General features: G+C 46.3%; 1 protein-coding gene across 5 annotated transcripts; it reads left to right on the forward strand.

Annotated features, from left to right (window-relative positions):
• The first annotated feature begins 6,215 nt into the window (after positions 1–6,215).
• TFE3 (transcription factor binding to IGHM enhancer 3) lies at positions 6,216–17,517 on the forward strand. 5 transcript variants are annotated; one of them, XM_033109437.1, is made up of 11 exons: positions 6,216–6,576; positions 7,467–7,624; positions 8,885–8,998; positions 10,011–10,246; positions 10,709–10,954; positions 11,037–11,141; positions 12,561–12,681; positions 12,976–13,059; positions 13,220–13,295; positions 14,252–14,399; positions 14,876–17,517. In XM_033109437.1, the coding sequence occupies exons 4-11, from the start codon at positions 10,031–10,033 to the stop codon at positions 15,317–15,319; spliced, it is 1,440 nt and encodes a 479-aa protein (XP_032965328.1). In that variant the 5' UTR covers positions 6,216–6,576; positions 7,467–7,624; positions 8,885–8,998; positions 10,011–10,030; the 3' UTR covers positions 15,320–17,517. The 5 variants fall into 5 exon arrangements, with proteins under 5 accessions (XP_032965328.1, XP_032965323.1, XP_032965320.1 ...); XM_033109429.1 differs by having other exon boundaries at positions 6,217–6,576; positions 9,946–10,246; XM_033109432.1 differs by lacking the exon at positions 7,467–7,624.
• Positions 17,518–27,392: the final 9,875 nt, after the last annotated feature.

The raw sequence follows: 27,392 nt of genomic DNA on the forward strand, positions 1-27,392 counted from the left end.
GCTCTCTAACTTCCAAGAATATCCCCCAAAGTGCCCTTTCAATGATACCCAACTCTACCCCCAAACTACTCTCCAACAATTACAAACCTCACCCCTAAAATTTCCCTTCCAAGAGCCCCCAACTCTGCCTCTAAATACTCCTTTACCTTCCCTGGGTTCTACAGCTGCAGCCCCAAACTATATGTCCAAACCTCTGGCTGCTGTAATGAATTACCACAAACTTGATGGCTTGAGACATGAGAAATTTATTCTCTCACAGTTCTGGGGGTATGAAGACCAAAATCAAGTTGCCAGCAGAGCCATACTCCCTCCAGAGGCCCTAGGGGAGAATCTGTTTGTTGCCTCTTCCTCTTTTGGTGGCTGTCAGCATTCCTTGGCTTATGGCTGCATCACCACAGTCTCTGCTTCGATGGTCACATTGCCTTCTCCTTTTGTCTGTCAAATCTGCCTCTGCATCCCTCTTATAAAGATACGTGGGATTATAATTAGGGTTCCCTGGATAATCCAAGATAATCTCCCCATCTCAAAATCCTTACCTTAATCACAACTGCAAACTGCAAAGTCCTTTTTCTTTTTCTCTCCTTCTCCTTCATCTTGCCATCTAAGATACATATATTCACAGGTTCCAGGAATTAGGATGTGCATATTTTTGGGGAGGGAGGATTCAGCCTATAACAGTGCACTTTGGCCCCCAAATTACACATCCACCCATGTGCAAAACCCTAATATACTTCACCCCAGTACGCCCAATAGTTTCAACCTATTACAGCATCAACTCAAGTTCAAAATCTCCCTTTAATATTATCAGCTCAAAAGTTTCAAATCTCATCATTTAAATAATCTAAAACAGGTATGAGTGAGACTCTGAATATGATCCACCCTGAGGCAAAATTTCTCTCCGTCTCTGGACCTGTGGAACTAGAAAACAAGTTATCTGTTTCCAAAATACAATGGCAGGACAGGCATAGGATAAGAGTTAGAGATATTCCTATTCCAAAAGGGAAAAATGGACTAAAAAAAAAAAAAGGTGTCATTGGTCCCAAGCAATTTTTAAATTCAGCAGGACATTAAGTTTCAAGGGCTGGGAAGAATCCATTGTGGCATGAGGCTCCCTCTCTGGGCCCACAGCTCTGCCCTCAAAGTCGTTCTTCCTTTCTCTTGAAGAGTAGCACATGTTTGCAAGCACATGTTTGCAACTGAGTAGGTTTTTTTTTCTTTCCCCCCTTCTTCTGCCTCCTCCCGCCTCCCTCCCACACTCAGGTTCAAGCCGTTGTTGTTTCGCAGTCTAGTTGTGTTGGACAGATCTCCCTGGCCCAAGCTGGTATTATGAGCCTTGCGACACCCCCCCCCCCATGCAGTCAGTCGCCAGTCAACGGTCGGCCACTCACAGCAGCTCACAGCAGCTCTCGCTGGCTGCTGGCCACTCACGCTGGCCGCCGGCCACTCACGCTGGGTGCCGTTCACTCACACTGGCCACCGGCAGTTCACAGTGGCCCATGGTAGCTGGTGGCAGCACTCAGTAGCCCACGGCAGCTCACGGCAGCTTATGGCCAATCTCTGACTGCTCACCGCAGCGCAGCTCCAGGGAGAGCTGTCGTTCACAATGTTGTTCACAATCTTAGCTGTAGAGGGCGCAGCTCACTGGCCCATGTAGGAATCAAACCAGCGATCGCTGTGTTAGGAGCACAGTGCTCCAACTACCTGAGCCACCGGCCGGCCCCAACTGAGTAGTTTTAGCCTGTATCCTTCCAGTAGAATTTTGAGAGTCCAACATCTTTTCTTCATTCCATCCTGCCTCTGTTTCTTTTAAGCCAATCAGGCAGTGTTTCTGGCAGTATAACATTCTCAAAACCTTTGTGGGTCTCCCATGAAAGTCACAGGAATCCACACCATTAGACAAGAGGATCTGCCACAAATCTTTTGTGGATAATCCCAACTATATTCCTGGCTTCTGCTGAGATGATTGAGAGAATCGGCAAGTCACACACCTAACCTCTTTAATACTAACAAGAGGCTGTCCAGCCACACTCTTGGCTTCCTCTCCAGAGCATACTTTCCTGACAGTGAACCTGAATTTTGTGTCTTTTGCAATCAGGACAGCCTAAGAATTTCCAAATCTTCAAATCCTGGATCCATTTTGCTTGGCAGTTCTTCCCTCAATTTATCTCCTTCCTTTCACATTTTATTAAAAGCAGCAAGAAGAAACTAGGCAATACCTTCAACACTTGCTTTGGAAATCTCAGCTAAATACCTAAGTCCATCGCTTACAAGCTCTGCTTTCCACACAATGGTAGGACACAATTCAACTAATTTTTCTGCCTCTCTATAATAAGGATCTTTTTTTCTACAGTTTCCAATAACATGTTCCTCATTTCCTTCTAAGCATTCTCCTTGGAGACTGTAGGGGAGAATCTGTTGCCTCTTCCAGCTTCTGCTGGCAGCTGGCATTCCTTGGCTTGTGGCCACATCACTGCAATCTCTGTCCCTATGGTCACACTGCCTTCTACTTTTCTGTCTGTCATATCTGCCTCTGCCTTCCTCTTCTAAAGTAACTTGTGATTGCACTTAGGTTCTATTTGGATAATCCAGGATAGTATCCCCATCCCATATCCTTAATTCAATCACACCTTTCTTTGCAAATAAGGTAAAATTCACAGGTTCCAGGCATTTGGACATGGACATCTTTTGGGGGGCTATTAGTCAGCCTACCATCCTATGACAGTTAACAGCTCTACTCCTTAAACTACCTTACAGAAGACAAAACTCTGTCTCTAAACATTCACTATCTTCATAGTTCCTCCAACTGAACCCCAAACCATCTTCCAACCCCCAACTCTATTCTCCATTTACCCTTCAACAACTCCCATCTGCACTCTGAAACTGTCCTCTAGCAACCCCATTCCTCCTGAATACCTTACATGATCATTTAATTGTATGCAAACTGTCCTGTAGTAGACCCTGACCTCACCCCAAGCAAGCCACCCTCAATCACCACTGTCATCTATCTGTAAATATCCCCAACTTGACCATCCAACTGCCTCTGTCCTCCCTCTGTACCTCCTATTCACCCCACCTTGAAGTTTTGTGTGGTTATTTTTTTGTTTGTTTTTTTGAAGATTTTATTGGGGAAGGGGAACAGGACTTGATTGGGGAACAGTGTGTACTTCCAGGACTTTTTTTCCAAGTCAAGTTGTTGTCCTTTCAATCTTAGTTGTGGAGGGTGCCGTTCAGCTTCAAGTCCAGTTGCTGTTGCTAGTTGCAGGGGGCGCTGCCCACCATCCGTTACGGGAGTCGAACTGGCAACCTTGTGGTTGAGAGGACGCGCTCCAACCAACTGAGCCATCAGGGAGCTCAGCGGCAGCTCAGCTCAAGGTGCCGGGTTCAATCTTAGTTACAGGGGGCGCTGCCCACCATCCCTTGCGGGACTCGAGTAATCGAACTGGCAACCTTGTGGTTGAGAGCCCACTGGCCCATGTGGGAATCGAACTGGCAGCCTTCGGAGTTAGGAGCATGGAGCTCTAACTGCCTGAGCCACCGGGCTGGCCCCCCACCTTGAAGTTTTATCTCAATGAAACCGCAGTTGAGAGAGAGAGAGAGAGAGAGAGAGAGAGAGAGAGAGAGAGAGAGAGAGAGAGAGAGAGATATCTGTGTTGAACAAAGTTGTGAAATTTTAAGCAAAATATTAAGAGAGAGTGACTGAAAGAGATGGAGGATGGGTTTATTGTGCAGGGTATGTGATGAGGAAGCACTCATGGAGATATTTGGGATGTGTGTATGAAGTTGGTGTTTGTAGGATTGGGGTGTGGGTCTAATGTTGTAATTTTTTTCTCCCACTCCATTGCAAATCTTTAACTTTGTTTGTAGCATCTTTCATCAGATTATCATTTTATATTTTGATGTGGTCAAACTGGAGAGATGGTAGAGCATGGTGATATAAAGTGCCTGGGTTCCAATCCCAGATTTTATAAACTAGGGTGATCTAGAGCAAGTGACAACCTTGTTGTATCTTGATTTCTTGATCTATAGGTTGGGATAATAAATGGAACCCTCCTTAGAAGTCTGTTGTGAGGATTAAACGGCAGATAAAGTGCCAAGAAAGACCAATAAATGTTGCTTATTTTTACTTTTCTTTGTATGTTTTGCTTTTTGTTTCTTGTTTAAGAAGGCCTTCTTTTTGCCAAAGTCTTAAACGTGTTCTCCAAAAATATTTTGTCCTGATATTCGTTATGATTTTTAAAAAATGTTTAGGTCTGTAGCCAATTTGCAGTTAATTTTTCTGAATTGTGTAAATTAGGAATCTAATCCCCCCAAAAAAAGATTGTCCTTTCTCCCCAAACCATTTTAGTAAATAGCCCATCTCTCTCTCAGTGACTTAAAATGTCATTTTATCATTTACTAATTCCCACAAACACATAGGTTGATTTTTGAATTCTTTTTTCTGTACCATTGATGTAGTTTTCTGTTCCTACTCTCATATCAGTTTTAATTACTAGAGCTTTGTAATGTGTTTTGAATCTGGCAAGACAATGCCTGCTTTTTTCTTCCTCTTTTACAAAATTAGATATTCATACAATTTAAGGCATCATAGGAATTTTTTTAAATCATATTGGGGGTGTTTTTGTTTTGTTTTTTAAGATTTTATTGGGGAAGGGGAACAGGACTTTATTGGGGAACAGTGTGTATTTCCAGGACTTTTTTCCAAGTCAAGTTGTTGTCCTTTCAGTCTTAGTTGTGGAGGGCGCAGCTCAGCTCCAGGTCCAGTTGCCGTTGTTAGTTGCAGGGGGCACAGCCCACCATCCCTTGCGGGAGTCAAGGAGTCGAACCGGCAACCTTATGGTTGAGAGCCCACTGGCCCATGTAGGAATGGAACCGGCAGACTTCAGTGGCCTTAGGAGCACGGAGCTCCAACCGCCTGAGCCACAGGGCCGGCCCCCATCATTTAACACCAGGAATTTTAACACCAGGTTTACAAGTTCTATTTTGGAATTTTTATTGTTAATGTATTGATTTTTCAAAGGTTAATTTGCGGAAGAATTGTTATCTGTATTGTGTAGATAATGGTTGTGTGTGAGCGTGTGGGGATGTACATGTTTACCAAACCAACTTGGGAAATAAGGGTGCCAATACAGGAAGGTGCAAAACAAATAGGAGGTCAGTGAAGTGCCCAGAGGTCCAACTGATGCGCAGAGTCTTGGGCTATTGGGAAGGTGGAAGAGGAGGTTGTAGGTCCCCATGTTTTGTGAGCTGACTGTGCTCCTGCAGGTATGGGTGGGACCCTCCGCTGTGGGCAACACGGCTTGCATGTATCTGGTACACACAGGAGCTCAATAAATGTTTGTTGAATCAGTGCACAACTGAATGAATCAATTAATTTTTGGAGAGTTTATTGTATGCCAAAACATCTGCTAGTACTTTTCATAAATTATCTCTAATCCTTAAAACAACCCTGCCAGGCAGGTACTATGGACCCCCACATAACAGGTCAGGAAAGCTGAAGCTCAGAGAAGGGAAGTCTCTTTTCCATAGCCAAACCCTGGTCTTCATGTTTCCAGAAGTCATTCATCGAAAGGAAAAGATCTAAATTCTACCCTTACACTCATTCATCCATCTATCAAGGATTTATTAAACACTGTGTAGCACAACGACCTAGTACAACAGGCGCTCTAGAAGACACAGAGTAGGCGGGGCGCTCCGGGGAAGACCAGCTGGGCGGCTGGTCTGTACCGAAGGAGCGAGGTTTCTGGTGCGCACCTCCAGGGAATGTAGCTGCCTACGCCTCCCAGTTCTGGCTTTGGCTAAATTGAGGTTGGAGCGTGGTACAAGAAACCGATATTACGAATATTGGCCGAGAGGGGGCACGGTTCCGCAGCTAGAAGCGTGGCCTGAAGATCCTCTGAGCGGCGACTGGCCACCGGTGCGCAGGCGCAAAGGACACAAGGAGTGGTTTAGTATCTTTCGGAAGGTTAATTTGAGACGAGGAGGCGTGACTTAACCAAATTACCTCTCGCTGATTTGCCTGTGTCTCTGAGGGCGTGGCCCTTCTCGGAATGAGGGTCGGCCAATCCAGTTTTCCCTCCGTGTCGGAGGCGTAGCTTAGGGCGGGCCCTTGAACCAGCCCACGACAATTGGTCGCCTCACTCCGAGGGCGGGGACCAGCGAGCCGTCCATCCTCCGTGCGGTCACTTCCTGTGGAGTTTCCCCAGCCCAGGGAGGAGGGGGAAGAGGATGAGAGGGAGGAGGGCGGTCGTCCGGGGTTAGGTTCGGGGGTGTTGGTCCGTTCACGGCGGGGGATGACTCACAGCCCATCCCATCTCCCCGACGCCGCCCGCCCGCGCAGAGCTCGCTCCATGGCTTAGCGGAGGAGGCGGTGGCGAGCAGGGGAGTGGGGGACTCTTATTTTGTTAGGGGGACCGGGCCGAAGCCCGACCGGCCTGGCAGGGCTCGCCCGGGGCCGGGCGTCATGTCTCATGCAGCCGAGCCAGCTCGGGACGGCGTAGAGGCCAGCGCGGAGGGCCCTCGAGCCGTGTTCGTGGTGTTGGAAGAGCGCAGGCCGGCGGACTCGGCCCAGCTGCTCAGGTGCGGGGCCGCCTGGGGCCGGTAGTGCTGACTGGGGTTCCCAGGAGCCTGATCTGTGGGCAGCGGGGGCCCGGACTAGAATTGGAGGCCCTCGGCCTAGGCTTGGAGGACGTCGGGGCGCCCGTCTTGGTGGGGGGGCACCTCAGGAATCCAGCGGTGGCCTGCTTGGACTGAGGCTTAAAGAAGTCATGGAAGTGCATTAAGAGAGGCCTGGTTCAGATTTGGGGGGGACCCTTGACTGGGTATAGAGGGACATATTGTGTTGTATTCAGAAACTGGTCTAGGGTAGCTGAACTTGGGGGGCAGACTTTTGTTAGAGGTTGAATTTGGGGTCCTTGAGTCAGGCACGAGGGGGATGAATTTGAGGGGGCACTCTGTAGGTGAGGCACTGATTTTAAGGGACATTTTCCCTCAGTGTCAGAGAAGGGGTCCTGGGGGACAGAAGTGCCGTCTTGGGAGCTGGTGATTCCCAGTGGCTGGTTGCTGGAGGCTGTGTTTGGGGATAATGTGAATCTGGAGGGATTTGGGGATATCCCAGATATACTGCATGGGACCAGACTTGTGAGTGTGAGCGAGCATGAGAAGCAACATTCATCAAGACTTGACCAGACTAACACGTTCACCCCTGCCCACCCACCCAGCTGGGTCAGATCCCCGGGATAGTGGAAAAGCCCTCTTCCCACACCCTCGTCTGGGCTTGAATGGGACAGACTGGCATACAGAGGTGATGGAGATGGCGCTACCTCTTACTTAGCTCAGAGAAGGCCTCAGACCTTATTTGGGAATCCAGAGGAGGGTCTTGTTCCTGCTGCCACCTGCCCTAGCCTCTCAGCAAGCCACGCCCTGCTCACCCCCTACACACACATGTTCTTTTTATCTCACCCTCCCAGTTTGTCTCTCAGACCCTGGAGATAATCTTGAATCTGTCGCTAGAGCTGGAATGAGCACCAGTTGCACCATCCCTGCCCGGGTGGGTCCTGCTTGGCCTCTTATCCTCACTTCCATCAGCGGCCTGGGAAGCCCCAGCCCCTTCGCTCCAACTTCTGTGGTATGGGTGTGTGAGATGGGAGGGGGCATTGCCTTCTGTCTGGGATTGTGCTGAGCTCAGCAGCTCCTTGAGCTTCCTCTTCCCGACTTCCTGGGTGGTTTTAGGGCCCCATCTGAGGGTGAGGAAAGGAAGACGTCCTTGGGGAGGGGAGAGAATTCTTGTTAAGTGAAGTCACTTAATCTCTCAGGATTCTAAATCTTTGACTAAACTGAAGGATGCATGTCCATCCCCATGCGTGTTCATGTCCCCTACACACTAGGGTCTTGTACCTAGCGTGGAGGGCTAAGCAGGAGACTTTCCGTATATCGATTCACCATCTTCTAATGCCTTTATAACAACCTAGATCATCCCAGTAGTGGGAATAGATGAAAGGGAGGGGTGTATATGGCTTCTTTTGTGTGAGTGGGTGTTGGTATTGGAGGTGTGTGCATTTTTGATCTATCCAAAAAACAAGAGAGCGCTGGGCAAGCTCATCCAGCCAAGAAAAGAAAGCTGGCATAAAGCGTATCTTCCATCCAAATTCTCCCTCTTGTAAATCCAGATTGTTGGACTGAGGGGAGACTTTGATATTTCCATTTTGTATTTGGGTTTGTGTTGGCATCCCAGGAACTCTGGCTGGGGCGGCCTGAGGGTACGGACTTATTTGCAAAGTGATGGATCTTTCTGTAAAGTCAATCTTGGACCCCAGTTCTTTGTGATGCATTCGATCTGTGCTACAATGGGCTGTTATGCTGAGGGATGCCTCTGGCAATGGGCTGTTAAAGCTGAGTGATGGCTCTATCGTGCTGTTTGTATGCAGATAAACGTGAGCTCACATTCAGCAGCCAGGAAAACAGTAGGGGGTGTGGGGGTTGGGAGGGCTTTGAATGCAAAGTCCGGAAGCCTGCAATTTAAATCGTCCTTCCTAAACTCTTCATTTCCATTTTCCTTCAAACCCAGGTTGTGGTTACACGTGAGTATTAGAGCTAGGAGTTGGGATCCAGGAACTCTTCTTATTTTGCTCTTGTTATTTTGAATCTTAAGAGACTACGGGTAACACAGCAAAAGAGGATGGGGAGGGGAGAGGGGTGTGAGGAGGGGAGAAGACATGGGAATTCATGGTGGTGGTACCCAGCAGAGTGGCTGAATGTTACATACATTCAGAACACTTTCCCTCCATCTCCCCAGCCCCTTCTCTATCTCGCTTTCTCACTTTCTTTGAGGGCAGTAAAGTCTCCATCCAAAAACTGACCACCACCCCTACCTCCCCCGCACCCTCAGCCTGAACTCCTTGCTTCCGGAATCCGGGATTGTTGCTGACATCGAATTAGAAAACGTCCTTGATCCTGACAGCTTCTACGAGCTCAAAAGCCAGCCCCTACCACTACGCTCAAGGTATCTCTCTGACTCCCCTTCTCAATTCTCCAGGCCCCTCCATCCACTCTTGGTGGGCAGAGGCCCTCAGTGCCAGCCCAACCCATTCTTTCCAGCAGCCTGTATAGTCCAGATAGTAAAATGAGGGGCCAGAAAGAGCATGTTACAGGAAAGCAGGTGGCCAAGCGAAAACTAGGATTCCAGTAACTCGGACTAAACCTCCCGAGCCTTTCCCCACCCCACCTGCAAACCCATTCATTCACAAATATGGCCTGCAGCTTGCCTAGCGAGCCCACAGACCAGGCTTGGCCTTCTCAAGCTGAGACCAAGGAGGCGGAGCCATACCCACTACCCCTGCTCTCTCCCCCATTCAACAAACTCACCCACCCCCCACCCACCCCCAGCCCTTGAGGAACCCTGCAGGTCTTTTCTTTCTCCAAGCTGGGAAGTCTAAATGTGCTGAGTCATGGGCCTGGGCTCTAAGAGAGGGGAGGGGACCTGGAAGAGGGGCAGGAAGAGAGGATTGTGAAATTTCTTACATTTTCAAGACCGACTAGCTCCTGGAACTAGACGCCCAGGCAAGAGAAGAAGGGCCTGTGATTACCCCTGTAGCCTGTTGCCCACCCCCAGGAGTTCAGGGAACAAAGCATCTCCAGCCCTAAATTGAGCTTATGAGCCCTCTGTATCCACATCTATTACCACAGCCTCAATTCTGCTTCCTTCCACTTTCCTTTAAATAGGAGAAAGCCCCTCTCCCAGAGCCAAGCAGTAGCTTCCCTGCTCAATATATGAACTGGCCCAAATCCAGGCTTCGCTATGAGGACCGAGCGCTAAAAGTACCCCTCCAGACTGACTTCTGAGGGCTGCTACCAGGCCTGGTTCCTGTCATTACTCTATCACACTGTGACTCCTTAGGTTTGGGTTGAGACTTTTAGCTTACCTGTGGCCCCATATTTCCCATTCCACAGCCTCCCAATATCACTGCAGGCCACACCGGCCACCCCAGCTACCCTGTCTGCATCATCTTCTGCAGGGGGCTCCCGGACCCCTGCCATGTCGTCATCTTCATCACGTATCTTGCTGCGGCAGCAGCTAATGCGGGCCCAGGCCCAGGAGCAGGAGAGGCGTGAACGTCGGGAACAGGCTGCAGCCTCTCCCTTCCCCGGTCCTGCACCTGCCTCTCCTGCCATATCTGTGGTCGGCGTCTCTGCTGGGGGCCACACATTGGGCCGTCCTCCCCCTGCTCAGGTGCCCAGGGAGGTGCTCAAGGTAAGGTCCAGAGGCCCTGGGAGGGGGCTCCCGCTGACGGGTCCTGGTGGATTTTGGGTGAGGTCCTGGGGCTCTAAGCAAGGTCACAGGTACTGTTAAAGGAGGCTGTGCTAGTGTCCCATTGTGTTTATGGTTTCCAGTGTATTCTTGTGGAGTTGTGAGGGGTTCTTGGGGGCCACAGGCTGTCTTGGACCATGGAGGGTTGTGACTGCCCCGAGTGGGCCCTGGGGTCTGTGGAGTGGCTTTAGTAGAGCCTCACGTATGTGTAACACATTAGGAGTTCTTTGGCCTTTGGGGTGCCTTCGGAAGCCATGCGTGGTTCTCAGATTCTGGGCCCGGTTCATAGGCCTGAGCCTAGGAACAGATGACTTCTGAGGATGGGACTGGGGCTCAGAGTCAGTCACCCCTCTGAGTCCTGTTCTACCTTGTCCCCTCCTGTACTTCTTCCCCCTTACCCCACAGGTACAGACCCATCTGGAGAACCCAACACGCTACCACCTACAGCAGGCGCGCCGGCAGCAGGTGAAACAGTACCTGTCCACCACACTTGGGCCCAAGCTGGCTTCCCAGGCCCTCACCCCACCACCGGGGGCTGCTAGTGCCCAGCCGCTCCCTGCTCCCGAGGCCGCCCATGCTACTGGCCCCACAGGCAGCGCCCCTAACAGCCCCATGGCGCTACTCACCATCGGGTCCAGCTCAGAGAAAGAGGTACGTGGCTGTAGAAAACCCTCCCTATGTTCCCTGCTCCACCTTCTTCTAAACCCTCTTCCATATTGACTTATTCCCCCAGATTGATGATGTCATTGATGAGATCATTAGCCTGGAGTCCAGTTACAACGATGAGATGCTCAGCTATCTGCCTGGAGGTCCTGCGGGGCTGCAGCTCCCCAGCACGGTGAGGCCCTGAGATGGAAAGTTGTTCTGACAATTAGCACATGCCTCTATCACTGACACTACACCCAAGCTGGCTATGTGTAGAAGAGACCCTCGCCTTGGATTATATTGAAATAGAGGGGCAGGCTGTATGATGAAAATGGGGCATCGCAATGCCCTGCGGCCTGATGTTGGATTGCATGGAGATGTGGACCTTGTAGAGTTTGATACATAAAGGGTGGGAATTTCATGAAGATATTAGGGCATATCAAGATGTTTGAGCTTCACTGTGGGGGAAGCACTGAGAGATGGGACTCTTGTAGCATTTTGAATGTGCCCAGAGATTGGGACACGCCAAAAATTGCAAAACTTGGTACGGATGGACCTTGAAGTGATTACAGTGTACCACGTCTCTCGCAGTGAACTGTGCCAACAGGCTGAGACCTGTAGAGAGTGGATAAAACTTGCTAGAGCAAGAGATAAACCAATAAATTGTAACATTCTGCTTCTGAAACTTTCCCAGAGTCCCATAACTTGCTTTGAGACATACCCTGTGGCTGTAGCTTTGCTTCTTTCCAACTTATCAAGAGGAGAGAGGCATATATAAAAATGGTACTGGTTTATTAGAACTTTTTATTGATTGGGACAGAGATTGGATCCTCGGGGTTTCAAGAGATGAAATCATCAATAGGTGGGACTGCTTATTTATGGATTAGTATGATGCCCGGGAGTATATCCAGGAGAATGCAAAGGAGAGAAAACAATCTAGGCAGACGTAAAAGCAGTACTAGTTATGTAGTTGGTTGGACAAGAAATCTTGGGAGATCAGAATGTGTAAGAAGATACTAGAGTCAGGACCTTGGTACATGGCAGCTGGAGATCATATACGTATGGTGCTGCAACAATCACAGCAAAAGACTGAAGATTGGGCTGGAACTCTCCAGAAGATCAGATTTGGGGTGGAAACGTTGCCATGACAGTTTGCTGAGGTCTGAGAAGATTGGGTTGGAGTGTTCCAAGAATGCTGAATTGGAATGTTGTGCTGGAGGGTGAGGGGCAATGGATTGAAATGTTGCATAGGAGCCAGCAAAGACCAGAGAAGGGTGGTTTCGCAGCATTTCTTCTCAGAGCCAGCTCCAGGGTTTGGGAGATAGGCTTCAGAGGTCACTGAGGGATTTGAGGGGCTGCAAGGGCATGATGAACAAGCCAGGCAGGCTATTGCCCCCCAGCAAAGCACGGTAGGTCCACTTGATCCTGTCCTCCCTTGTTGAGTCACCATGTGAAATTCCCTTGAAGGAGAAGGAAGGATTCCCATACTCAGTCAGTCAATGCTTGCATTGGGGGGGGCCTGTCTTTGGGGTTGTGTGGAGGCTCGGAAGCCTCATTCTGAGATGGGGCTGAGCCTGGGGTCTGTTTGCAACTATCCTTTCTCTTCCCCCAGCTGCCTGTGTCAGGGAACCTGCTGGATGTGTACAGTAGCAGTCAGGGCGTGGCCACGCCCACCATCACTGTCAGCAACTCCTGCCCAGCTGAGCTGCCCAACATCAAACGGGAGATCTCTGGTAAGGGCCAGGGTCAGCCCCATGTCTCAGCTCCAGGGGTGGGCCTGGTGCTGGGGGAAGGGGATTAAGCAGACAGAAACTGGAGGACTCATTGCCCTCTTTTTCCACATGATCCATGGTCTTGTTTTCACCCCACTGCCTCTCATCTTGGGTTTAACAAATGGCCTGTAACCATGGCTTCTTGAAAAGACAGTAAAAAAGAGTGGCGCGTTTTTAAAAAGTCACTCCCTGCCTGTGCCCACCAAAGCCTACCTCAACAGCACATGCTGCCATCCATCTTTCCTGTGCCCACAGACCCTGACCACCCCCACTCTCTTCCAGAGACGGAAGCCAAGGCTCTTCTGAAGGAACGGCAGAAGAAGGACAATCACAACCTAAGTAAGAATGCATGCTCTCGTCAGTGTTTATGCAGCCCTGCCTCACTCTGTGGCGGGGGCGGGGGGGGGGCGGCTTTCACTACAACAGCTTCCCGACACCCCAGTTTCTCCTCTTTCCTCCTTGGCCTGTTGACGGCTCTTTCTCTCTCCTGCCTCCGTAGTTGAACGTCGCAGGCGATTCAACATTAACGACAGGATCAAGGAGCTGGGCACCCTCATCCCCAAGTCCAGTGACCCGTGAGTCTGGGCCTGAGCCTGAAACCCATGGCTGAGGGAAGGTGGGGTGGGGACCCCACTCCCTTAAAGTTGTTCCCAGGGAGTTCCAACCTGGGGGGGAGCCACCCAACATTTCTGCTTTTCTCTGGCCCCTTCCCACCCAGCTTTCCTCACCCTGAGTAGGGTCGCAGCCCCTCACCGTGTCATCACCTAAAATTTTAGGTTCATGACATTATAGTCCATGTACCTCGTCTGGTCCCTGCAGGACATAGGCACTTAGTTTTCTATTTATTTCATGTTTCCTTTATTAATTCAGGAAACATACTGAGCTTGTGCTTTGTGCCAGGTACCGTGCTAGGTCCTGAGGCGACTAGAGGGAACAAAATAGACAAGAATCCCTGACCTCATGGAATTAACTATTTTAGTGGAGTCAGACAGACAGCAAACAAGATAAATAACTAAAATCCATGTGATTGTTATGAGTGTTGTGCAGAAGAATAAAGAATAGGAGGGAGATGGGGGAATGCTGGGGAGGGTTGCAATTTGGGGTGAGGACGGGGGGGACAGAACAGAACTCAATGAACAAGGAAACATTTTGAGTAAACAGCCTAAGGAGGGAAGGTATGGGTATCTGGGAAAAGAATGTTCAAAGTGGAGGTTATAGCCGGGCTGGGAGCCCTGAGGTGGGAATAGTTTTCCATGTTCTGGGAGCATTGAGAAGCCATTGTGGCTGTAGTGAGATGAATCAGGGTCTGAGGTGAGGAGTCTTAAGAGGTCAGGTCAGAGAGGGCTTCCTGGCTTTGGGGGGGTAGTGTTGAAAGGTTCCAGGAAGGGGGTGCGCATTCCATACCCTTGATGTACCCCCAACCCTAGGTTCTAAGCATGGAACGGGGTGCTCCATCTACCTGGTCCAACCCCATCTCCCAAGGGATTCCCTATGCAGCACTCCCTCCTTTCTTCTCTCCCCTGCCCCACAGGGAGATGCGCTGGAATAAGGGCACCATCCTGAAAGCCTCTGTGGATTATATCCGCAAGTTGCAGAAGGAGCAGCAGCGCTCCAAGGACCTAGAGAGCCGGCAGCGGTCCCTGGAGCAAGCCAACCGCAGCCTGCAGCTCCGGATTCAGGTCTGGAAGGAGGAGGTGGTGGCGGGGGTGAGGAGGGTTTCCTGCAGGCAGAGGCAGGGGAAGGACAGGCCAGGATTTCCCCTCCTGGTATACTTGGGGGATTCTGGGGCTTCCCAACTCCTATGATGATGATGGTGATAAGTAGCAATCATAACGTTAACAAAAATAATAATGAATATTGGCTAGTGTACATTGTGTTTATCTTGTACCACACACTGTGACAAGAGCCTTATCTCCATTTTCTAAGTTAATCATCACAACAACCCTATGAAACAGGGACCATTATTATGCCCATTTTACAGATTGGGACTCTGAGGCTCAGAACCCTTAAACAACTTGTCTGAAGTTATGCAACTAGTGAGTGACAGAGGCTGAACTCGAACCAGGACAACTTGCGCTTTTAACTGTTACACTCCTTTGCCTCTGAGGGGCTCTGAACTCCATCTTATCCCACACCCACCCCCTACTTTTTGCAGGAGCTGGAACTGCAGGCCCAGATCCATGGTTTGCCGGTCCCTCCCACCCCAGGGCTGCTCTCCCTGGCCACAACTTCAGCCTCTGAGAGCCTCAAGCCAGAGCAACTGGATGTTGAGGAGGAGGGGAGGCCAGGCACAGCGACGTTTCATGCAGGGGAGGGGCCTGCTCAGGGTACTCCCCATCAGCAGCCCCCAGTGCCACCCTCGGATGCCCTTCTGGACCTGCACTTTCCCAGTGACCACCTGGGGGATCTGGGGGACCCCTTCCACCTGGGGCTGACGGACATTCTGATGGAGGAGGAGGAGGGGGTGGGGGCGGGACTGTCAGGGGGTGCCCTGTCCCCCCTGCGGGCTGCCTCTGACCCACTACTCTCTTCGGTGTCCCCCGCTGTCTCCAAGGCCAGCAGCCGCCGCAGCAGCTTCAGCATGGAGGAGGAGTCCTGATCAGGTCTCACCCCTCCCCTGGGATAACCCCACCCAGGAAAGGAGGACGCGTTAGGATGAGGCCCTCTTCCTTTTCCCTCACCCTCCCGTGAGACTGCCCAGCCCAGGTGTTCTGGGGGAAGAGATGAGAGGAGGAATCAGGTGACACCCTGCCCCTTCCCTCACAGGCCCAGCCCGTGGTGAGATCAGGGCCTGTCCCCCAGAGATCACTGCCTCATCCCTGCCCCGTGGGACCCACCCTTGCCCAGGTGAGGGAAGGAGACAGGATGAGGTCCATCCCTGTTCCCTGGGGACTGTCCTAGCCAGGTCTCCTGGGATAAGGAGGTGTCAGGACGCTGCTCCATCCAGTTTTAGAGCTGCCAGGTTAGTCCATTCTGGCAAGGCAGGGGAGTCAAAATGATGGAGTTTACACCCTGGGGGTTTAAGCCCTACCTTTTCCCCATGACCCCTGTCCTGCCTAGGCCAGGAACAGAACTGAGGATGAGAGCCAGACCCTTCACCTGGGAACTCAGTCTTCCAGCAATAAAAGGAGCCAGGCCCCGCCCCTTCCCTGTAGAAACAGCCCCGAGAGGGTATTTCAGGCTTGGAGGAGTCTGCAAGGTTAAGCCACTATGTGGAGATGACAGCCCTTGTCCCTCAGCAACATCCCATCCAAGCATTCCACTGAAGTGAGGAGTGGTACTTAAGCTCCCCGCCTTAACCAGGGACCAAGGTGACAACCTAGGAGGGCTCTCAGCTAACTTTGCCCTTGGGGAAGGGGGCAGGTCTCAAAATCTTGTGGGTTGACATTCCAGACCTAGATCACGAGTGAGAGACCCCTACCCTTAGGCAGAGTCCTGTCTCCTTCCTTGAAGGGCAGTTTCAGGAGGTGATGGGGAATAGAGGGTACTGAGTCCAGGTTCCCAGAGCCAGCACCCCATTACTTTTTTTCAACATGTAGAGGAACAGGATGAAGGAAGGGGCCCTTCTGGGGATTTCCCCAGCCCAGGAAAAAGTAGAAGCTTGTCCCAACAAGGCAGAGGCTTGGAGGAAAGGTTGCAAAAACGTGTACTCCTCTTTTGTTTATCTGATTTTTTTACTGACCCCCTACTCAAGCTAGGTCACCCCCCCAACCTCTGGCCTCCACCCAGCTCTCCATTTGGAGGACTCTTCCCCATCCTCATTTCAGAGTTTTCCATGGACACTCCCCACCCCTCCTACCACATACACCCAAGATTGTCAGCTTTGGATTGTTGAAGCCAAGCCCCAAGAAGGGTGTACTGAAGGGTCTGTAGGTTTGTCATTAAAATAATAAATGCTAAGCGTGTTTGATGCGCTTTTAACTTTGGCAAAGAGTCTCCTGTCCTTTTGACTATGCAGTGAGCATGGCTCATGCAGGCCAGGAGGAAGGATGGTTCTTGGAAGAAACAGATTTAAGAGGGATGGATAAAATAATTTAGCTAGAAAGGGGCTGGAGGAAAATAACCTGCCAACAAAAGCAATCAGTCCTTAACTACCTGCCAGGCACCTTCCTGACTGTTGCAAAATTATTCACCTAATTTATTATTCTAAGGAATATTCATCAAGGAAGTACTGATTTTTTATTCCTGTTTCATGTTTGAAGAAACCAAGGAATAGAATTTAATCTGAAGATAAACAGCTGGTACATGGATGAAGAGCTAAATGGTAGATGAGTGAGGGCTCTAGTTTGAAAAATGTCACTGAAGGCAGAGGGGTGAAAGATTTTCTTGCACTTTTCAAATTGATAAGGAAGTGCGTGAAAAGAACCTGCTGGCAGACAGTAGAGTAGAGGCGGTCCAGATGGGAGAAAGGGCAAAGAAACGGTAAAGGTCAGGAATAGGCAAGCAACTCCATTTTGGAACAGATGTTGACATTCTGGGGGAACCTTATAGAGGTGAACAGAAGTATCTTGAAGGCTGGGAAAAAATATTCCTGGAATTGCTCAACCATACTCTGCACTCCCAGGACAGGCATCAGGCCTGGACATGTATCTTCCCCGGCAGACAACCCCAAAGTACTGGGACCTGGTCTGGTCCTGTGTCTCGCCCAGCCGACTGAGCACAAAACTTGCTACTCCTTTCTAGCCTATCACACTGACCCCTGGTTGTTGAATCTACTACTAGACTGGTCGCTCCCTAATACCTTTATTTTTTCTCCGCAAATTTGCCATATTCTCTTTATAAAGATAATATGTAATACCTGGAAGTGTTTGTTGTTGTTTTTTTAATTTTGGGGGGGGACTTTTTCCAAGACCCATCAGCTCCAAGTTAAGCCGGGTTTTCTTTTTTATTCCCGTCTTCTTCCGCCTCCCCCCCTACCCCCCGACTCGGTTCAAGCCGTTGTTTCTCAGTCTAGTTGTGTAGGACACAGCTCCCTGGCCCATGCTGGAGCCTTGCGCTCCCCCTGGCTGAGGCAGTCGGTCGCCAGGCAGCCGCTCACGCTGGCCGCCGGCCACTTGTGGCCGCACACAGTAGCCCCTCGCAGCACACAGGCCCCCCCAGCAACTTATGCCAACCGGCTACTCAAGGGCAGCCCAGCTCCAGGAAGAACTGTTATTCACATTCTTAGCTGTAGAGGGCGCACCTCCCTGGCCCATGTGGGAATCGCACCGACGACTTGGGTGTTATGAGCCCTGCACTCCAACCAACTGAGCCAACCGGCCGCCCTTTTTTTAAGTTTTCATTCTGAAATAATTAGATTTACAGAAGAGTTGCAAAGACATTAGGAGTTTCCTTACCCCTCACCTAGCTCCCTCTAATGTTAATGTGTTAACATAGCCATGACACATTTGACAGTGCAAAGGAAATAGCATTGGCACAGTACTAAGGAACTCCAGACTTTATTTGGATTTCACTTTTTTTTTGTCCTAGGATCCAAGTAAGGATACTGTATTTGTGATCTCTCTCTGTGTAACAAGTTATCACAATCTCAACGGCTTTTAAAAAAAAAAAAGCATTCATTATATCTCAGTTTTTGTGGGTCAAGAATTCAGGCTGGCTCAGCTGGATCCACTACTCCAGTGACTCTTGCCAGGGTGCAATCAGAAGATGTTGGGTGGGATTGAGGAATCATCTGAAAGTGGGACTGGGGAAGGAGCTGCTCTGAGCTGCTGTAGTTATTGGCAGGATTCAGTTCTCTGCGGCCTGTTGACCAGTGGGCCTCGATTCCTTGCTGGCTGTCAGCTTGAGGTGCCCTCAGTCTTCGCCATGTGTGCCTTTCCTTCCATGAGGCATCTCACAGCATGTAATTTGCTTTATCAAAGCCAGCAAGTGAGACATGGCTAGCAAAATAGAAGTTACGATCTGTTGTAACCTAAGAGAGGTGTCATCCCTCAGTGTCCAGGCATTCTGTTGGTTAGAATCAAGGGGAGGGGATTACAAAGGACCGTGAATATTAGTAGGCAGGGACCACTGAGGGACCATCTTAAAAGCTCCCTACCACAGATACCACGTTGCATTTAGCTGACATATCTTGCTTTCTGACAGTTTCTCAATTTGTCCACTGAGAAGGCCTAGACATTGTGCTATTCCAGAAGCAACAAGCACAGCTACTATCCAAATCTTGGTTTCTAAATGCTATTCTCTAATAAAAGAAGCCAGGAATCCTTGGAGAAATGGCTGATTTTAAGAACAGGGTAGAGAAATACAAGATGAACCTGGAACGTTGTGTAGTACCAGAAAGGGAGTACCAAATTATATATATATACCGTGTTTCCCCAAAAATAAGACCTAGCCAGACAATCAGCTCTAATGCGTCTTTTGGAGCAAAAATTAATGTAAGACCTGGTGTTATTTTACTATAATATAAGACCGGGTATAATATAATATAATATAATATAATATAATATAATATAATATAATACAATACCGGGTCTTATATTAATTTTTGCTCCAAAAGACACACTAGAGCTGATGGTCCGGCTAGGTCTTATTTTTAGGGAAACGGTATATATGAAGGGTACAGGAGCCAACCCGAAAGAGCTCCCAATGGCTAAAGTTGGAATAATTTGAGCAACAACAAAAAAATGATAGTATTGGATTATAGTCCAAAAGTAAAATAAATTTCCATGATATATAAATGATGTGATTGAATAAATGCTGGAGATGGGATAACTGCCTTATGTAAGAATTCCAAATAATAAATATAGAAGGAGGGGGCGGGCAGATGGCTCAGTTGGTTAGAGCGTGAACTCTCAACAACAAGGTTGCCAATTCAATGCCCGCATGGGATGGTGGGCTGTGCCCCCTGCAACTAAGATTTGAAACAGTGACTGGACTTGGAGCTGAGCTGTGCCCTCCACAACTAGATTGAAGGACAATGACTTGGAGCTGATGGGCCCTGGAGAAACACACTGTTCCCCAATATTCCCCAATAAAAATTTTAAAAATAATAATAAAATAAATAAATAAATAAACATAGAAGGAATGAAGGAAATAGAAAATTACCATTAGAATACCACAGTAATAATAGCTGCAAACCTGATTCACTAAATGCTAAAATTAATGAGCAAAACTTTAAGGTGAACACGATAGTTGCACAGCCTTGAAGTATCACCTCCAGAATATTTATTAAATACAGGCATACATCAGAGATATAACAGGGTTGGCTCCAGACCAATGCAGTAAAGTGAATCGGAATCTATTTGCTGGTGGAGAGTCTTGCTTTTAATTTGTAAAACAAACAAAACCAATAGAACACAATGCAGTAAGATGAGGTATGCCTGTATTTGATTCTCCTCCCTCTTGAATATGAGCTGGACTCAGTGAGTTGCTTCTAGAAATGACAAGAGTATGAAATGTGCAACAGTAACTTACAGTGGCGAACCCTGGCAGACACCACCTTAACCAAGAGATGAATGTTAACACTGGTGATAAGATGGCTGTCATGTAACTCCCTGATGTGATGCAATGAGAAGGATATTTCACTTTTGTAGTATTCTTCCCCCAAGCCCTATAACCCCAGTGTAATCATGAGGAAATAGCAGAGACACCCCGATAGAAGGACATCCTTCACACTACTTGACTAATATTCTTCAAAAGTGTCAAGATCACAAAAGACAAGGAAAGACGGGTTGTGTGTATACACAAACACAGTCATTTTTGTCTCCATCTGTCAATCCAGCTTTTTTTTTTTTTTCGCGGAGTGAGACTGAAACTGGTGTCATTCTATAGATACCTTTATCAAGGCTCCCTGGTATCCTATACTCCACTGGGTGAAGTGCGTTGCCTGAGAGCAGGGAAGCACACAGTGAAGGTTCTTTCTGCCTGGGTCAGTTTCAAGACCCACTGTAGGGAAGTGGAGCCTAGGCAGAGAATAGCTATATAGCTGAGCTGGTGGGAGAGAGATCAGATTTCGGGATTGAGTCTAGTAGGCATGGTACCGGAGAAAAAGGAGCTGTGTAGAGGCGGACTTCCAGAAATCACCATAGGTGTTTTAGGTCTTTGGCCAAGTACTAGGCTGTGCAGACTTCGAGCGAAATACGGTGAGGCCAAGCAGAGATCAGTCCTGGGTTTCCGTGAACTGAATGGATACCTGCACAGTTCTGAGAGACAGGTATTTTGACCGGCCTGACTGGAGAGTCCTCACCCAGTACCTCACTGAGAAATAGACATGCCAGAAAGGCCGTTCCTTAAGAGTTCGGCCACCTCAGCCCTAGAGTGGCTAGAGATCCTCTCTAAAATACTTAAAACATGCCTCAAAAGAATCAAGAAGAATTGTGGGATTTAGAATGTATGTAGATGTAATATACATAACAATAACACAAAGGACAAGATTTGGGGAATGAAACTATACTGTTGCAAGGTTTTTCCATCTTGTGAAATGGTACAGTATTAAGTTGACTGTGATAAATTAAGGATGGATTTTGTAATCACCAGGGCAACCTCTGAAGAAAATAATGAAAACAGGTACAGATGAAAAGCCAGCAGAAAAACAATTAAATATTAAAATATAGTTGGTTAACTCAAAAGAAGTTGGGAAAGGAGGAACATAGGATCAAAAACCAGAAGGAACAAAAAAAAACCCAAAACATAACATTGTGATAGAGTTTAATCTTGCCATATAAATAATTCCATAAAATATAAATGGACTAAAAGCTCCTATTAAAGGCAAGGATTTTAAGACCAGAAAAAATAGAAAAGAAAAAAAAAAAAGACCCAACCAGAGCTGGGATTAGAATAAGGCAAGTGAGGCACTTGCCTTGGGTACAAAATTTAAAGGGATGCCAAAAACTCAGTAATAGGAATAAATAATGTTTTAATGCAATATCCAAAAAAGTGAAAATGCGGGGCCAGCCCAGTGGCTCAGGCAGTGGGAGTGCCGCGCTCCTAATAGGAGGTTGCGGGTTCGATTCCCACATAGGCCAGTGAGCTGCGCCCTCTACAGCTAAGATTGTGAACAACGGCTCTCCCTGGAGCTGGGCTGCGGTGAGCAGCTGGAGGTCCACGTGAGCTGCCGTGGGCTGCCGCAGGCTGCTGTGTGCTACTGTGGGCTACGGTGTGCTGCCAGGAGTGGCCGGTGGCCAGCATGAGTGTCTGTCAGCCATCGTGAGTGGCCGGCAGCCAGCGTGAATGGCCAGCTGCCGTGAGCTGCTGTGAGCCACCTACCGACGACAGGTGACCGCCTGTCTCAGCTGGGGGGAGCACAAGGCTCTTAACACTAGCATGGGTCAGGGAGCTGTGTCTTACACAACTAGACTGAGAAACAACGGCTTGAACTGGAGGGTAGGGGGAGGAGGAAAAAGGCAGAAAAAGAAAAAAAATGCAAAGCAATCCATGATTCCCAAAATATCAAAATTTTATATCATGACAGCATTCCATCCTGCACTTGGACTACCCCGCGAATTATGTAAATCGTGTGGTGGGGAAGGGAGTGGGCAGGGTCAATGACATAAAAAAATCTTTCACACTTGCAATTTCTTTTGAAGGTCATTGTTCCATCCTGAGGGAAGTCGACAAGGTTTTTTCCATTGTTTATAGCTGCAATGTGCAGTATTGCAAGATAAAAGGGAAAGTTTCATTTTGTTACAATATATGTGTGATTTTTAAATATTAACAACACTTAAGTAATACAAATTTTATTTACGTGTGTTAATATACTAGACATTTCATAAATTAAATCTAATCAAATATCATTTTCTGAACTATTTTTTTACCATGAAAAAAAAGTCAACCAGGAAACACTTAAACTTTATTCACTTAAAACGCTGATAAATAGTTCACTGCTTTAAATTCTTCTATAAAAAAATTATTTGCAGGGCTGGCCCGGTGGCTCAGTTGGCTGGAGCTCCGTGCTCCTAACTCCGAAGGCTGCCAGTTTCATTCCCACGTGGGCCAGTGGGCTCTCAACCACAAGGATGCCGGTTCAACTCCTCGAGTCCCGCAAGGGATGGTGGGCAGCGCCCCCTGCAACTAAGATTGAACACGGCACCTTGAGCTGAGCTGCTGCTGAGCTCCCGGATGGCTCAGTTGGTTGGAGTGCATCCTCTCAACCACAAGGTTGCCTGTAATACTCCAGCAAGGGATGGCGGGCTGTGCCCTCTGCAACTAGAAAATGGCAACTGGACCTGGAGCTGAGCTGCGCCCTCCACAACTAAGATTGAAAGGACAACTTGACTTGGAAAAAAAAGAAAGTCCTGGAAGTACACACCGTTCCCCCAATAAAGTCCTGTTCCCCTTCCCTAACATAAATCTTTAAAAAAAAAAATTTATTTTCACAACTTGTTTTTCACCAGATTTGCCTGGAAATCTACTGCATAGTTTTCTGCTGTTTGTAATGATTGATTTTTGTATTTTTGATACAAATTGTTATGCACACCTATTTTATTATTGCATATAGTAATTTATATGAATCCTAATTAAGTACATATTATGCATATTTACTCTAATTAAATATTGCATTAATTAAAAATAAATGTATTTTAAATTTATATTAAATTTGATTATCATCTAGACAACTATGGCATCTAAAAGCCAAGTGGTGCAACATTCAGGAAAAAACAAAAATATGTGCAGAAATGAATCAAAATTATAGGGAGAAGTACAATTTTTGCTATAAACCCCAGTATTGCAACTACTGAAAATGATCAAGTTTATTTTTTAATTTTAATTTTTTCTAGCTTTATTGAGATATAATTGACATGTAACACTGTAAGTTTAAGGTGTATAGCATGATGATGTGACATACCGTATTTTGCTGTGTATAATGCGCACTGTTTTGCCCAAATTTGTGAGGGAAAAGTAAGGATGCACATTATACATGGGTAGTACTAATTCCATATCTATATAAAGGTTTTAAATTCTTTTATTTATGCTTATGAGTTAAAAGTGTAACTCTAGAAATCAATAACGATATCCATATGCAAAATAATACCCTGGAATACTATAATTGGTTTTGTTGAACTTGCAGTGACGAAGAGTTCTTGGCCTTCTATGATGCGTAAATATTGTAAATTTGTTACTGGTACATAAAATTTATTATACCTTGTATCTGTTCTTGTGTTTTGTATTTATTTATTACATAAAATTTCTTGTATCATAATATGTTAAAAAATAAATGCCAAAATTCCTTTATAATACAAAAAAACAAGTACCTAAATGTAAACAAATAAAAATTTGAATTAAAAAATTAAAAGAAAAGATTTTTTTCCCTGAAAGTTTGGGCCAAAAACATGGGTGTGCATTATACACGGCAAAATACGGTACGTATATAGTGTGAAATGATTTGTGAAATTCTAGAACAGACTAGCAGATGGGATATGCATATGTCTGCTCTAAAAACTACACTAAAATATGTACAGATACTCAATGGGCACCAAGATCAAATACAATCAAGGCATTTTGCTCAGAAATAAAAAATGTTTATCATATGCTAAAATATATAATATGAAATGACAAAATACATTATTCTGAAATCGAAAGCATCTTGGTAAAAATAGATTACAAATTTGTATGCAACTTATCTGTGTGGGGTGATGTTTTGAACCAAGTAGGAGAAATTAATAAAGCTCTACAATAAAAAAAACCAAAAACATGACTATATTGAAAGCTGCTTGCTTAATAGAAGGCCTATCCCACTGCTTACAACAAATTAGAGAATGTAAATTTTTTCTTTTTAAGATTTTATTGGGGAAGGGGAACAAACAGTGTGTACTTCCAGGACTTTTTCCAAGTCAAGTTGTTAATCTTTTCAATCTTAGTTGTGGAGGGCACAGCTCAGCTCCAGGTCCAGTTGCCATTGTTAGTTGCCCACCATCCATTAGGGGAGTCGAACCAGCAACTTTGTGGTTGAGGGGCTGTGCTCCAACCAATTGAGCCATCCGGGAGCTCAAAGGCAGCTCAGCTCAAGGTGCCGAGCTCAATCTTAGTTGCAGGGGGCGGAGCCCACCATACCTTGCGGAAGTTGAGGAATCAAACAGGCAACATTGTGGTTGAGAGCCCACTGGCCCATGTGGGAATCGAACCGGCAGCCTTCAGCATTAGGAGCACGGAGCTCCAACCGCCTGAGCCACTGCGCCAGCCCCAAGAGAATGTAAATTTGAAAGAAATTTTGCTAAATATACAACTTTAGCACAAGATATGAATATATTTATCACAATTTAAATAAACTATAAAGGATAGTACAGAAACTAGAAATGTATGAATCAGTGTTTGAAAGTATCACTTATTATTGAAAAAGTGCAAATCAAGCAGAAATTAAGGAAATCATAGATACTCTAATTTCACATTAAAATGCACATATGAAAAATTAAACTGTCTTCAGATTTTGGATTTTTAACCAGAGATAAATTACTTTCTACAAATACATCTGATTTACAAAAGGCAGCCATTGACTTAGCTCTTAAATATTCTGATTTAAATCCTGCAGAAATGTATGTGAAATAGGTTTAAGCAGCATACACTATCAATAATTTGTAATATAAATTCAGCAATGTGTTTGGATCGTCTAAAATTAATTTACCAATTTTTCTTTGTGCAATCTTATCCAAATTTGGAAGTGGCCTTGAGACTATTTTAACAATACCTATCATAGTGGTGTCCTGCAAAATAAGTTTCTGTAAGCTGAAGGTGATTAAAAATTATTTCAGATTGTCACTTCCTCAAGAGAAATTGTCAAATATGGCAATTCTCTCAACTGAAAATAAGATAAGCAAAGAAATACATTTTGAAAATATTGGTGAGTTTGCTTCTATTAAAGCAAGAAAAGCACAATTATAATAAATTCTCTCTTGGGTATAAATAAAATACTTAAACTTAAAATAATGCTGCGAGTTTAAATACATCTACTTCTCAATGTATCAACATTTTTTCAATGACTTTAATTTTCTGGAATAAATTTAACCATTAAAAATTACATTACAAATGTATAGGGGCACAGTTTTCCTTTCCCTCAGGCTCCAATATAGTTTGACGTGGCACTAGACTCAACTATATGCTGTCTACAGGAGAAACACATTAGGTAAAAGGACACAGACAGTTCGAAAGTTAAAGCGTAGAAAAATTTATACTGTGCAAACACTAAACTTAAGAAAGGCGGAATGGCAATATTAATAACAGACAAAATATACGTGAAGACTGTGAGCAGTACCAGAGATAAAGAGAGACATTTCATAATGATATAAGGGTGAATTTATCAGGAAGACATAACATCAAAAATGTGTAAGACACCTAATAACAGAATTTCCAAATACATGACACAAATCCAACAGAAATAAAGGGAGAAATACACAAATCCACAAATGTGATCAGAGATTTTAAAAGCCCTGATTTAGTAGTGGATAGAATTACAAGGTGAGTAAAACAATAAGGAGAGTTCCACTTCCAACCAAGATAGAGTAATGGGGACCAAACTTACCTTCCTGCCTGAAACAAATAAAAATCTAGACAAAATATAGGAAACAATAAATCTCAAGATATTGGACATCAGGCAATGAAGGAAAGTGATCCCTGAGAGGTGGGAAATAAACAACGGGAGCCTTAAATGACTGCCCAGCTTACTGCCTGGAGACAGAGGACTAACTCAGGAAAAACCTAGAAGTCTGCCATAGCTGAGCAGACAGAGCTGAGAATCTGGTGAAAGCCAAGGCAGTGAGAGTTAGCAGGGCGGAGTATCAGAGTGTAGAGGGATCCACAGGGAGATAACTCCAGAGACCTTCAGAGGGGTTCCATTGGTATTCACTTGCGTGTTAATCAGCACAGGCTCGTGAGGGAACTAGCCAAGGCTAGAGGAAAATACACAAAAAGATTAAAGGGCACAATACCTGTAATTCACACAGGGCAGGAAATAATGCCTCTTCCAAAGCTGGAGAGGAAAACCTCATAATTCATGGATCATTGGGTAAAGTACTAAGAAGGGTCTTGCCTTAGTAGTGGGGAACTAGAAAAATAAGAGAAAAATCAACAAATAATAATAATAATAAAATATAGAGTAGAAATCAGTTACATAGAAGACAGAAAAAACAATAAAGAAAATCAATGAAACCAATACTACTGAGATCAATACAATTGATAAACTTCTAGCCAGACTGATCAGGGAAAAAAGAGAGAAGACCCAAATGACGAATATCAGGAATGAGAGCTGTGACATCACCACAGGTTCTATGGATATTAAAAGGATAATAGGGGATAGTTGTACACCAAGGTCATAACAGCATTATTCACAATAGCTAAAAGGTGGAGACAGCACAAGTGTCCATCAACAGATGAATGTATAAACAAAATGTGGTATATACATATAATGGAATATTATTCAGCCATAAAAAGGAATTCTGATACATACTACATGGATGAACCTTGAGGACACTATGCCAAGTAAAATAAGCTAGACAAAAAAGGATAAATATTGTATAATTCAATTTTTATGAGGTACCTAGAATAGGCAAATTCCCAGAGACAGAAAGTAGAATAGAGGTTTCTGGGGGTTGGGAGGTGGGGAGAATGGGGAGGTACAGGGTTTCTGTTTGGGATGAAGAAAAAGTTCTGGAAATACACAGTGGAGATGATTACATAATATTGTGAATGTATGTAGTGCTACTGAATTGTACACTTAAAATGGTTAGAGTTTATTTTATGTATAT

The sequence above is a fragment of the Rhinolophus ferrumequinum genome, chromosome X, assembly GCF_004115265.2.
Source record: "Rhinolophus ferrumequinum isolate MPI-CBG mRhiFer1 chromosome X, mRhiFer1_v1.p, whole genome shotgun sequence".
Taxonomy (NCBI): Eukaryota; Metazoa; Chordata; class Mammalia; order Chiroptera; family Rhinolophidae; genus Rhinolophus; species Rhinolophus ferrumequinum.

Excerpts from the sequence above, each read along its gene's own strand:
- TFE3 (XM_033109420.1), top strand. The coding sequence starts at position 6,461 with ATGTCTCATGCAGCCGAGCCAGCTCGGGACGGCGTAGAGGCCAGCGCG. Across the intron at positions 10,955-11,036 it reads GGTCCAGCTCAGAGAAAGAG|ATTGATGATGTCATTGATGA; the intron begins GTACGTGGCTGT and ends TTATTCCCCCAG. Across the intron at positions 14,400-14,875 it reads GCCTGCAGCTCCGGATTCAG|GAGCTGGAACTGCAGGCCCA; the intron begins GTCTGGAAGGAG and ends TACTTTTTGCAG.